Here is a 13,580-nt window from a genome sequence, read left to right on the forward strand (position 1 = left end):
TAGAAAGGACAGGAAGGAGAATCAGCATGTCCAGACATCTTCTGGAGGATTTCCTTTAATTGTTCATATTGACATGTAGCCTAAACAGAATAGCCTGGAGACCCTAGGTCAGAAGGGAAGAATTCAGTTCATGTGGTTTGTGCATATCATTTATGCAGAGCAAATGAAGTATAACAATTCCTGATATGAAAGAAGCTTTTTATAGCCATGGACATACAGCTTCTTTGTGTCTGTTGGTGGTATACTGCTTTACCTGAGTGTTAAACTTTATTGGCTGTAACAAGAATTAAAACAGAAGCTAAGTAAGGCTGAACATGTATTCTGTGCTCTGCTTGGTAATAAATCACCATCATAGAAATAGGACAAGAGATAAATGGTATAGAAATAGGACAGCTGGAGCAGGCTCCCCAGGGAAGTGGTCACAGCACCAAGTCTGCCAGAGTTCCAGAAATGTTTGGACAATGCTCTCAGACGTGTGGTGGGACTCTTGGGTTGTCCTGTGCAGCCGCAGGAGCTGGACTTGATCTTTCTGGATCCTTTCCAAATCAGAGTACTCTCTGATTTGAAGTAATCAAGCAAACTTTTTTTATATAATTATTTTTGTTAATTTACAATCCCTGCAAATAGATTTGAAGTTTCTCTCTGTTAGCAATGGTCTCTAGATTAAGCATGTGTAAGTAAACTCATCTGTAAATTCTATCCCTTGTTGGATAACATGCTTAGAAACTCTTGGGATTTTTTTTTTAACAGACTAAACGCATGTTGGTAGAGAAGATGGGCCATGAAGCAGTTGAGCTGGGACATGGAGAAGCCAACATAACAGGTCTGGAGGAAAATACACTGATTGCCAGTCTCTGTGATCTGCTAGAAAGAATCTGGAGCCACGGTCTGCAGGTCAAGCAGGTTGGTAAATACTGAGCATTTTAAAAAAAGCAGTCATCTCTGCTTTCTAAGCTGCTACTCAATGGTGTAACTCCAGGATAAAGCAGGAGGTGTCTTTGGGATCAGTGTCCCTGGTTCATATTTTGCAAAAGTTCAAGGAGTTTTGGGTGTTTGGTTTTTTGGGGGTTTTCCACTCTGGAATTTGCGGTGATGTTTTCAAGTACGTGTTTGGTTTATTCCCTTTCAACCTTCACAAAGGAGACCCAGAGGGAGGATAAAGAAACAAGGTGGGTGGTGAGACTGCTGGATCACTGGGATGGTCCTCTCTTCCTGAGATTTCATGGTCGAGAGAGAAGGATTGGTTTTCATTACTGAACGTTTTACCCATTCAAATGCCATTCCATTCTTCTGCCATCTTACTGGCCATTATTGGTTTGGTTTTTTTTTTGCCTGGTTTATTTAAAGCAACATAATACCTATTCCATTTTCAGGGGAAATCTGCATTGTGGTCCCATTTGCTTCAGTACCAGGAGAGAGAAGAGAAGCAAGAGCACAGTGCAGAGTCTCCAGGTGAGTACTTGGCAGGTTGACTCCATGAGAAGTCCATCACAGCAAAATGAACTCAGCCATGGGAGGAACAGTGCAACCACATGAAACCCGTGCAGGATTTTCAGTGTATTTGCTTGCTAATACCACATTTACATTTTGAGACCTCTCATAACCATTGTGGGGATGTCTTGATGTCTGGACAAAATGGATTGAAATCATTGGAGGCAAAGGAGCATAGTTTCCATCCTTGTCTGGAAAATTACTTGATTTATGTGCACTGCCTTCATTCCCTTTTAATGAGCATTGAGTGAGGTGTGAGAAGCAGTTAATTCTCCTTATCCAAGAGATAATTTCTGAAGAAGCTGAAAGTGTGGAGCTGGGAATAAGACAACTGACATTTTTCTTTCAGTGAGCATAATCTGTCTCTCAAATCCCAATATGAATAACTCCATGTTCAGTAAATCTTTATACTGGTGGGTGGTGCAGTTCAGAAATTGCGTAATTAATCTCTGTTCATCAGTCTGGGTGCTCAATTTATGTTTTTGCTTGATCCCTTACAATCACTAAATTACTCTGTGTTTAAAGAGAGGTTTTCTGATAACCTTGTGTCGTCCCTGCCCAGTGGCTGGGGTACTGTAGTAAAAGTCTCTGAACTTACACAAGTGAATCATCTTGCAAGGACTCTCCGATTCAGATCCTGCAGATGGGAACTTGTATGATCAGTCCTAAAGAGGCATTTATGGACAAAGTAGTCTCTCTCATGAAAGGACTTTTTAATAAGCTTCAATGAGTAATGCACTAAACAATCTGGCTGGCAGGCACAAATTCCTGAGAGCAAAATGTGTCACCACAAAGTGGTTTGATCAGAGCAGAGCACAGAAATGTATGGCATTCTTTGCTTTGAATATGTTACTGTAGCTTAATTTTGAGTTGTTCTCAGTTGTGAGCTTTCCATAGAAACTTCTTACTAATAAAACTCATTGCTGTACATATTTAAGTTAGGGTACTTCACATACAGCAAAAAGAAGCTAGATCTCCCAAGTTCAGTGCTGGTTAAGGAAGAAATGAGTAATATGTTCAGAATTTTCTTTTGGTCGACTTCTACATTTCCAGAGTAGATTTAGTGACAATGCATAGAAACAGTGCAGTTAACAGCCACTTGTTTTCAGTTGTATGCAGAACAGATGCATTGCAGACTGTTGCTGTAGTGTTGTATTAACTGTGTGTATTTTCTCCACTGTAGTTGGTGGTGGAACAGAAAGACGAAAGTCTGATACAGGACTTACACTGCCTACATTGAGGGTTTCCCTGATACAAGATATGAGGTATGCAATTTGGTTCCTAAAGCATTAATTGTGGGTTTAATTGTGTAGCATAAGGTAAAGATCCTCACTGGCTTTGGGTCTACAAAGGCTAAGGAGAATTAAACCTTCTCTTCAGCCCACCTTCACATGTACACATGTGTTGCCTTTCTGTTTTGAAAAACTTCTTTGTGTGTTTACTTGATCTATTCTAGCAAACAGAAAATGAAAACCACATATATATTACTGCAATTTCTGTTTTCCCTGGGGAGTTCTTCCAGTAATAAAGCCAGCTTCTACAAATAACAGCAGATATCTTCAATTCCTTGGTATTTTCAGTTTGTTTCTTTTTCTTCATTTTTTAATTACTGACCCAGCAAGTACAGTTGATAGGCAAAGCAAAGGGATGTAAAAACCTGCTCACAATCCCTGAGAAATATTTTCTTTTTGACTAGCATTTCATGGCAGATAGTAACAAATGTACAAGTTTAGAAGTTCAGTCGGACCTAGAATTTGGGTGAGTTTAAAGCTGGGATGTGAAGTTAAGGCAGGTTCTTTCCAGTGGACCACAGCCTGGCTCTGGAGACCTTTTCAAGCAGTGTTTGTTTGGAACCAAAAGGATTAGAGAGTCAGAAGAGGTGAAGGCTGGTGTGACAGCAGCAGGCAGAAGTTCTTCAGGGCATCTGCTTGGTCAAGCCACTGCCACGTCAGACCGCTGTTTTGACACTTGTCTTGCCAGGGCTAAGGATTTCAGTGGGCTAAACGTGGCATGAAAAGTGAGGAGGAGTAATGCAATAATGCTCATCTGTAAAGAGCTGAGAGCAATTGCTGGTAATTTAATATGTGAGACAACATGAGTACAGTTTCTTGCAACATCACGTCCTTCTGACACCTAAAAATATGGCAAAAGAACCTTAGGGTAAAAATAAGATTTATTGTAGTTAGTTCACAAAACCCTGATCACAGTGATGCGTTTTTTACTATGTATGTTGATAGAGGAGTCAGATTATTCATGAAAAAAAAATGACTGTACTCCCCACCTGCAGTGTGCAACCTTTTAGCTTGATGCTTTGTAGTTTGAGTCTTTTGTTCTGATTTCTAAGAGCATGACATGCTACGCACAGCTAAAACAACCTGTAAAAGAGGGAGAGAGAATACATACAGTGTAATTAGGGGTGTAGTGCCAAGAGGTCATTTTGAACATGTGTCTGCCATTTTAGCATCCCTCTCATGGGATGTGGCAGCTCTCTCCTGAATTCAGTCCTGGGAATCTGACAGGCATGTAGAGGGTCAGTGTGAGGGGAGGATGAAGGAGGATCTGGAGCGGAAACTCCTGTGCTGGGAGGGGTTTGCTGACAGAGGAGGCTGTGTGTGCTCACTGCAGCGTGCACGGGTTCTGTCTTCCACGAGCTTCCACTGGAGTAATGAAAATCCAGCATGGATCTGAGCTCTCTTGTTTGAATCACAAAAATCTTTCTTACTGCTCTTCAGAGAAAAAGTACAGAAGCAAAACATTACCTTTTGTAATGTCTTGGGTATTCGTGATTGTCCACGAATATGTTTGGTCATAGAAAATGCTGGGCAGATGGTGAGCTGAATTTGTCATCTGTAATCTCGAGACATACTTCTCCTGCTTGGAAGGAATGCTGCCTAATATTTGTTTGCACCCACAGGCCCAGGCTGAAGTTGAAGGATGGATAATTGTTAAATTGCAGGGCTTGTGCTGCTGACTGAGCTAATGGCTGGAGGATTAAGCATTGCCTTAAGCAGGGCTTGTTTCTGATGGCTCATGCAAGGTTATGTAAACAATTTAAAAGCACGGCTGAGTCACAGCCATGCTCTGAATGTGCCATGTGCTACAGGTACTGTAATGTGTCCTCTGCCCCCCCTTAAAGCCAGGCAGCACAGATGTGGTCAGGAAGATGCTCAGGGTGCTTATGGAATCTCAGTGGCACAAGCCAGCCCGGGGCTACTCTCTCCAGCCTTTCCCCTGGCACGGATCTGTCTCATCTCTCCAAGTCGTGTTCCAGCCACAGCCTGCTTCCAGCATGGCCTTACCCTTCAGGCATTGCTAAGCATCCAACTGAACCAATAAACATCAAGGCCTCCCCAAAACCTTTGATCCAGCTGGAGTCAAGTTTCTGATCCTTCCCCTTTGGGCAAGCTCTCCCTTGCTATCAGCACTTGCTCTCATGCCCATGTCATGCCTCCCTCCCACAGGGAGCTTGCACTGGAGGATGTGAGCTGGCCACTGGGCACACAGCAGTGATGCTTAACCTGCTGTGTTTAAAAAGAAGGCTGAGCAAAGACCTGCTGCCTACCTGGGATGAGCTATAGGCTCCTTCCTGACTGTGCTGGCATAGGAGTGTGCACAGCATCCCCAGGGCATGGCAGTGCTGAGCAGCTGTAACCTCTGCTGTCAGAACAGCTGTTTGCAGAGGGTTTGTCTCCCCATACCCCAGGCTTACATTTGACAGGGCAAATAGATTTTTCTTTATTACTAATGGGATTAAAAGCAAGTCCAAACCAGGGGAGCTGCATTGAAATGGCTGTTCAGTGCTCTGACAAGAAGAATTTGCGGTGCAGTGGTGAGCATGTGGTGCTTACACTTAGGTCACCCATAAAAATAGAGCTGTTCTGACTCTCACAACTGACAGTGAAATAAATTTGGGTTCCTGCATGCTCTGTTCTGTTACACTCTGCTTTTGCTGACACCAAGACTGATTACTGAATCTTTTTAATATCTCTGGCAAGCTGCATGCTTGCAGATATTTATTTTTCCCAAATGCACAATTAATGCTAATCTAGTCTGAACCAGACACAGGTAATGAAGAGGCGCAGGGCGTGCATGGAATAAGGTTGAGTCCATCTGCATTTGAATCTTCTCGCAGTGAAATAACATATTCTGCTCAGTGTTTCATATTAGATGTAATTCAAGCTGAGCACTCGGAGGGAAGGGGAGGGAGATGATAGTCTGTGCTTTGATCTTCCCATCTCAAAAGGCTTGAAATGTCTGAGGAGGGTGTCTCAACATGATATAGCTGAGTGTAGCACGCATCCTGTTTCTCAAGGATTACGGGTCACGTGTCCAGCTCTCTGCTGGAAGGTCTAATGCTGGCTGCCATGCTCTGAGCCAGGAAGGGTTTTCCCATGCCAGGAGCAAGAGTTCAGCCTTGCAGGTGAGCCTGGCACAGAGCAGTGCTGCTGGGCTGTGTATCCTCTTCATCTGTGCAGGGAGAACTCGTATTTCTGGACAGCTCCAAGTTGTTCTTTGTAAATTTGCCCTAAAGGTCCTGAGCCTGCTCCATTAGAGGCTCTATAAACAAGAGAGTCGTGTTCTCAAATAATGCAGGGACTAAATAGAACACTGTTTTGAAAGACAGGTGTCTGTTAAGGAAGGCAGGAGCTTCTCTTGGAATGGGAAATGTAAACCCCCTCCCTCCAAATTATTATAATTTCGAAATTAAGGGGCTCTCAGGCAAAGATGTGAGAATGGGAATAACAGTTCTTTTACTAGTATGTATAAATAAAAACAAGTTTAAAAGAACTACAACTTAATAGGAAAATTTAAAATAAAATGCAGCAGTACAGAAACACTGACAGAGTCAGAATACAACCTGACACTCTGTTGGAAAGGTGTTGGTAGCAGTCTGATTAAATCGTGGCTGCAGACTTCCAGGAGTGACAGATGTAGTTCTGTTGAAGCAGTGATCCTGTAGAAGGGTGTAGTTTTCCTCTGAAGGTCCAGTGGTGATATAGAAGCGTCTAGTCTTCCTCTGGGAATCCAGTGGGAAAAGGTTGACTGTGGTGTTCCAAATCTCAGTTTTTATCCAGATAGGAATGCTTGGCTCCTCCTCCTGAGTGGAGCATCTCACAATGGGATGATGTAATTTTATCAGTCACCCAGTGAGACTCAATGACAGAAGATATACCCCTGAGGGAGAATGGGTCTAGAATGCATACTTCTGGTTACATCTTGCATGGCAACCTAAGACAAACACAAAGCACACACTTGGGTGTAACAGATGGGGGAAAGCACGAGACAGTGAGACTACAGTAGTCAATGTAAAACGCATCAGTCACATTGTTGGATTTCCTTTGGAGTAAATATTGCCACATTCCCCAACACTCAGCAATGCGTGGAGGGCTGTCAGGGAAGTTGCAGGAGTTAGACAGTAAATTGCAACTGGGTAAATTGTTAGACAGTAAATTGTTCAGACTTCAGCTGATGGTACTTGGAGCCTGCCATGAAGATTTGGAAGGCTGAAGGGCCTGTGCACTTAACAGGCAGACTGCATGAAAATTAAGAAATTGCAGCCTTTTCTTTCCCCTGCTGAAAACTGTTACTCATTTTTCTTCTTTTTTCTTTAGCCAAGTGGGGAGTTTTTGTAAGCAACTTTATCCTGCCATGGCAGTTCTCTTCCTCTTCTAAAACTCCCTGTGCTCTAGAACTAGGGTTTCTGGCATTCTCCAAACTGAAATGTGAGAAGTTTAAAATGAAAAAAGAAAAGCATAGCCATAGAAGAAAGCCCCTGTGGAATAGTTCTGCTTTCCTACGGATGAAACATATGGAGAGCTGTTCAAATTATCACTTACAGGAAGGCCTCTTATATCCCTAAAAATGTGATTCTGCTTGCAGCTTCCTGTTGCTGTTTTTGCCTCAGCAGTCCTCCTTTTCTCAGATGTGCCATTGCTGCTGCTCCCCTCAAGGGGTTTGTTAGAACCTTCAGAGCAACTGTGGTTTGGAGAAACTCTCAGGACATGTGTTTGTCCTCTGCCCTCCCAGACACACCTGCTTGAGTCAGCAGCTGGAGGTGGCAGCTGAGATATAACTGGGTCTCACAAGGTGCCTGCTTTCTTTAAGTGTTAGCAGTGTCCATGTAAACATCTACCATCGGTAGACTGGTTTACCACTCCTCACCTTGGCCAGGCAACCCCACTGAGCAGCTCCTACAGGCTGCCATGCCCAGGAAAAGCTGCCACATGTCCTCGTGCCAGCCTGGGGCTGCCAGGGATCTCATTGCCACCATGCAGAGTTCTGGGGGACCCTGCTGGAGATTTCTCCAGAAATTATGTCAGAAGACATTTTCCAGTTCACCTGCTGCAACATCACACGGGATGTTGCCATTTGAAGCATGCAGAATTTTTATGATTCATCTATTTATTTTCTTCCCCACACGTTTCAGGCACGTTCAGAACATGAGTGAGATAAAGACTGATGTGGGGCGAGCCCGTGCCTGGATTAGACTTTCTCTGGAGAAGAAGCTTTTGTCTCAGCACCTGAAGCAGCTGCTTTCCAACCAGGCACTTGCAAAGTAAGCGAGCTCATTTCCTCAAACCTTCACTTGCGTGTTGTGAAAGTGGTGTCTCAAGGTGCTGCTGCTTGGGGTACAGCCAGGCACCCTGTTTGGATACTGTGGTTTCCAGCTAGAAGTGATTGAAGGGCAGAGGGGGAGCTGGGAGAGCTGGTACTGCCCACCCAGCAGGGCAGAAGTCTGCTCATCTGCATGGAAACCACATCAGAGATTTCAGGAAGGAGGCATTAGTTCTTGGTCAGATCCATGCACTGATCCAAGCCACGCCGCAGCCCTACAGATCCTTGAACTGTCAGAGTGGTGGGAGGACCCCAGCTGCTGCTGGTGCATTCTGCAGAGTTTTGTGTCGCAGTAGGGAGGAGAAGGAAGATGAGCTTATTAGATGAGACCATTCCACAGTGGGAAGATATGGGGAAGAAATGAGGTTGCTGTATGTTGGTTCAGATCTGCTGCTGTGTTAGTTTTTACCTGTGTTTTACAGCAAACTCCATACAGAGATGAACTCAGTAGCCTTGCTGTGGGAGTGTGGAGCCAAGAGTGCTCTGTAAAACACGTGAAGCACATTTACATGCCCTCTGTGGGTTTCTAGCAGCTTCTATTATCGGGGAGTCATACCTTCCATTAAGAGCCACTCTTCATTCGGTGTTTAGAGATTCAAACACCTTTTAAGGTACATGGTGCTTTATCAACAGCAACAACAAAAATGCCATGTGCTTGTTCCTCCCAGGAAACTTTACAAGCGTTACGCTTTCCTGCGCTGTGAAGAGGAACGGGAACAGTTTCTGTATCACCTGCTCTCACTCAATGCTGTGGATTACTTCTGCTTCACAAGCGTCTTCACTACAATCAGTGAGTTGGAGAATCGATTTTTTTCCCCCTGACTAAAAATTAGTTGCTGTCATGGTTTGTAAGAGATGATGTTGCTGGTGCCAGAGTAGCTGAGCCCTTACCTGGAAGCCTTGGTTGTTGCTGCGGGGCTCCTGGGTGCTGGGCGTTGCTCTGGGAAACCAGCTGGAGAGCCAAGGTTGTGTGGGAGTGCTCTGGATAAGAGCATTGCACAAAGGAGAGTAATCAGCAGAGACTGCTGCTCTCTGTTATAGTTTTCTTTCAGCTTCCCTCCCAGACCCTCCCTCTACCTCCTAATGCTTCTTTCTGGCCTTCATTAAGTGTACATCCTAGCAGTCCACCCTCCCCAGACTGAGGAGGAACATGGAAGATGGGAGCATTAAATACTTTGTGCTCCTCTGTACATTTTAAATCTCTTTTTGTCTCTTCTTAAATGCCAGAAAGATTCCCTTTCTCACTCTCTCATAAAGAAGAGAGCAGAGATTGGATTGATATCTGGAAATTAATCTTTGTCTCTCCAGAACTGGACAATGGAGAAAAAGCAAGATCCCATTAGATGACCTAATTATTTGGATTCACCTGGGCAGCCATTATTTTAAATTTTCCTGCCTGTTCAGAGTGAAGTGAAGCAAGTTTTACTTGGCTGTCAGAACAGGCACTCATTATACTTTTCCTCCTCTTAAAGCAATAAATCCCATCAGAACTAGCGCAGCACAAAGATTTATTCATCCTTGATAACCTTATTTCTGTGGGGCATCCAGCTTCACAGCTTTCTCCTGTAGGACAGGTGCTTGGGATTTGAGGGTATTTTTTTTTTGAGTGCAGTATGATTGGCTGGCACACAAAAGTAAAAGGGGCTGGCTTAGCTTCCCCAGTCAAAAAGACAGCTTGTGAAACATAAGGGGAGAGTGAGTCTTGCAGTGCTAGAGATGCAGTGTCAGGGTCAAATCCAAATCGGGGTGGGTGGCAGTCCTTGTCTTAAGCATGTATGAGTGGTACAGATTTAATAGCAGAGGAGTAAAAGAATAAGAATAAGAATAAGAATAAGAATAAGAATAAGAATAAGAATAAGAATAAGAATAAGAATAAGAATAAGAATAAGAATAAGAATAAGAATAAGAATAAGAATAAGAATAAGAATAAGAATAAGAATAAGAATAAGAATAAGAAGGGGGATGTCCACAGAGACACACCAGACCTGAGAGTCTGGCTGTGGTGCGAGCAGCCGTGATGGTTTTAAACTAAAGATGGTCAATTTAGGATAGATATAAGGAAGAAGTTTTTGACCTTTTGGCTGGTGAGACCCTGGCACAGGTTGCCTAGAGAAGTTGTGGACGCCCCATCCCTGGGAGCGTTCAAGGTCAGGTTGGACAGGGCTGTGAGCATTCTGGTCTGGTTGAAGATGGCCCTGCTCACTGCAGGGGGTTGGACTACATGGCTCTTAAAGGTCCCTTCCAAAGCAGACTGTTGATGGCTGTGACACCCCTGTCCCCGGTGAGCTGCCGTGTGCGCCGTCCTCCCGCGGGCGGGTCCGTCCCGGCCCCCGGGCCGCCGCTGCGCTGTCCCGGCTGTGCCGCGGGGCTGCAGCTCCACCGTGCGGCTCCGCTGCCCTGCACCCCCGCCGGCAGCGGGAGGGGTCTCCTGCTCCGCTTCCGAGACAGGCAGCGAGAGCTTGTCTTCAAGGGAAAGGCGGGGTTTGCCCCAGAAATTGTGTTTATTGTAAGGAGAAAAAAAAACCCAAACCCAACAGATCAAGACTAACGTACTTCCCCCTCTGCCTGTTCTCAGTGATCCCTTACAGGTCAGTGATAATTCCCATCAAAAAATTAAGCAATGCAATAACCACATCAAACCCGTGGATATGTGTGTCAGGAGAACTGGGAGATAGTGGTGTCATGCAGATTCCTAAAAACCACCTAGAAATGACGTTTGAGGTGAGTATGTGCTCTTCACGGTTTCCTTTCAATTTGAAACATGCTTCCAAAGAAATATTAATTTGTTAAGACGTTTTTAAGGGCACGACATTTCAGATTCTGTCCTGATTCTCATCATCACTGTGGGTTCAAATATGTACAGGAAAATAGCCTGTCCCTCTTGTGTGAGATGAAGGTTTCCTGTGAGCACACACCATTTTTAACCACAGGCCTTGCTGCTGCCCCAGTCCATCCCAGAATTCCTCACCTTGCCTACCTATTTCCACATCACATTCCCTTCCACACCTCCTTGCCTGATTTTTCCCTTTCAGTGCTCATTTCCAAGTCCTTCTCTCCCTTCAAAGTTTCTTTTCTTTCACTCTGTCCTTCCACTAACTACCACCCAGGTCCCTTCCGACCTCTGGCCAGTCCCAAATTTCTTCTCAGCCCCTTGTCTGGCATTGCTCTTCAACATCCCAGCCTAAGACGTGCTGTCTGTGGCACACTGGGTGCTGCCATCCCCAGTGAGCTCTCTCCCCTAGGCTTGCTGGGGCTTTCTCTTTGCTTTCCCCTCTGCTTTCCCACCCAGAAATTACAGGTTGGCCTGGTGCCATGCCAAAGCAGCTGGTAGCGGGAATTGCAGGGAAAGCCCCATCAAGCTCCTCTAGCTCCAGGCTGTACCATATCCATTAAAGAGTGATTTTGCAGGAAAATCTGCTACTGAAATTGAGGTTGCATCCACTGAGCATATGCAGACTGATCTTCAGCAACAATAGCAAAAAAGCCTCTTGCCAAATATAGGTCGATTTTGACAGAGAAGATATTTTTGAGATAAATTGCCCACGTCTCATTCAGATATTACTATTTTGTAGAAAAGATCTCCAGGCTTCTAATAGGCAAAATGACATATTTAGATATTTCTAAGGATCATATTGATGCTGTTCTGGATTATTCCTCTGGCTGAAACTTTCCTAAAATATCAACTTGGGTAGCCACCCACTTACAGAAAATGTCAGCCCGAGCTGCTTGCTTGGCAGCATCAGAAGCAGTGAAAACCAAGGTCTTTCAAGGGAAGTGTTTAGGTGACGTTAACAGATGTTGTTGCCAGCCTCACCTACAATTACATCTTGCACTGGAATTCACAGTGCCTGTTTTCCTTCTGTGTCTTTGTGAGGCTGAGTCTCATGTTAGTGATTTTTGTTTGGCCCAACAATAAGCAAATCAATCTTTGAAAATAATAAAGGATCTAGAGACTGCTGCATAGTGTGGAGTGAGTCAGCTGAAGGTCAGTATGCTCCAAATGGATTTTTGAAAAGCTGCTTGTGTTGAAGATCTACTTCTTTTGCAAAAGCACACCTTTTTATCACCTTACTCAGAAATATGTAATTAATACTTCTCAGAAATATTCAGAGTGAGTGCTCCCAACAAAGAATGTAATCTCTCCACAAGCTTTAAACAGTTTTATTTCTTTTCTCCTGTCTTAAAATAATTATGCAGCTTTTGAAAATGCTCTGTGTGTTTGGTTGAAAATACTTGTTCTATAAATCAAAGAAAGCTAGAAAACTGAATAAAAGCCTACACTTGAGACCATATGCCTGCATGTGGTGGGGGTGTGTGTTGTCTGTTCGTTTTTTAAATAAAGCAAAAACTGTTACTCATTTCAGTGCCAGAACTTGGGGAAGCTGACGACCGTTCAGATTGGCCATGACAACTCAGGGCTACTGGCCAAGTGGCTGGTTGATTGTGTCATGGTCAGGAATGAAATAACAGGACACACGTACAAGTAAGCAACAAGTTGTAATTTTCCTTGTCTGAAATCCTTGTTGAATTTAGAGAAAGCAAAAAGGCGTTCACCTTCTCCTTGACTCTGATTTGGGCTGATTTGGGTCCCTGATAGGGTTGGGTTGGTCTCCCCCACCCCTGGTTCTCTTATTTCAGAAGCCCTAGTTGAAGTCAGATAATCTGATAAATATTAAATGGGATTTGAGTGCAGGATTTTCTTTGCCTCTTTCTGAGACAGGACAGACAGTATGGATACTTTTGAAGTGATTCCTAAGTTTGTGTCTAATACTTAGATCTCTTGAGTTAAAGCAGTGTGGTAAAATTGTGGGCAAATTAACTCTTTAAACCCCAAGAGCTGAAAAGACACTCTGGGGGAAATATTAAGAAAATAAAAGGTTTTGATGATTTCTTAATCTTATATTGAGCACATACCTCTGTGTCAAAATGGTCTCCTAATTCATCATTGGTTTTACAAAGTGTGGCTAAACAGACTCAATTTTTTAAATAATGTGAACTTGGAAAACTGCAATTCAGAGGGGTGAGCTCCAGATCTCTGAGTTGGCCGCAGTGTATAGGGAAAGTAGGAGGATATGGGATAAAATAACTGGGGGTATGCATTAGGGCTGTGTATGGGATGCAAAGGTACAGCAGTAAAATGTGACATGAGGTCTTAGTATGAGGAGATGTCACAGCCTCAGCTGGGTGGAAATTCTGTGGGGATTTGGTTGTTAATCGTCACAACACTCTTAAAGGTTGCATATCAATTCTGGCTGCAAGTGCAGAATAGTTTATCAGAAAACAAGATGTGGACCATAAAATATGTGTGTGACCCAAGCTTTGCATATTTCCCTGTTTCTAAGGATGATCAGTTGTGGTGCAGGGACTGCTCCTGCAGAGCTCTCTCTGCTTTGTGATAATTTTCTGGGAGCAAAGCATTCCCTGCCTGTTAGCAGTGTTTGGGTGCCAGCTGTGCCCCAGCTGTGAGATCAGGC

At 44.0% G+C, this 13,580-nt stretch overlaps 1 protein-coding gene across 4 annotated transcripts in view; it reads left to right on the forward strand.

Annotated features, from left to right (window-relative positions):
- Nucleotides 1-13,580, forward strand: part of DENND5B (DENN domain containing 5B) — a 104,493-nt gene that overhangs the window by 83,908 nt on the left and 7,005 nt on the right. For all 4 annotated transcript variants that reach the window (XM_066183872.1, XM_066183874.1, XM_066183873.1 and 1 more), the window contains 7 exons: nt 751-903; nt 1,374-1,452; nt 2,675-2,756; nt 7,919-8,047; nt 8,775-8,896; nt 10,682-10,827; nt 12,471-12,589. In XM_066183872.1, the coding sequence (XP_066039969.1) occupies nt 751-903; nt 1,374-1,452; nt 2,675-2,756; nt 7,919-8,047; nt 8,775-8,896; nt 10,682-10,827; nt 12,471-12,589 (830 nt within the window). The remainder of the gene's footprint in view (nt 1-750; nt 904-1,373; nt 1,453-2,674; nt 2,757-7,918; nt 8,048-8,774; nt 8,897-10,681; nt 10,828-12,470; nt 12,590-13,580) is intronic.

The sequence above is a fragment of the Chamaea fasciata genome, unplaced genomic scaffold (assembly GCF_029207755.1).
Source record: "Chamaea fasciata isolate MVZ Bird 193981 ecotype frontalis unplaced genomic scaffold, bChaFas1.0.hap1 SCAF_5, whole genome shotgun sequence".
NCBI lineage: Eukaryota > Metazoa > Chordata > Aves > Passeriformes > Sylviidae > Chamaea > Chamaea fasciata.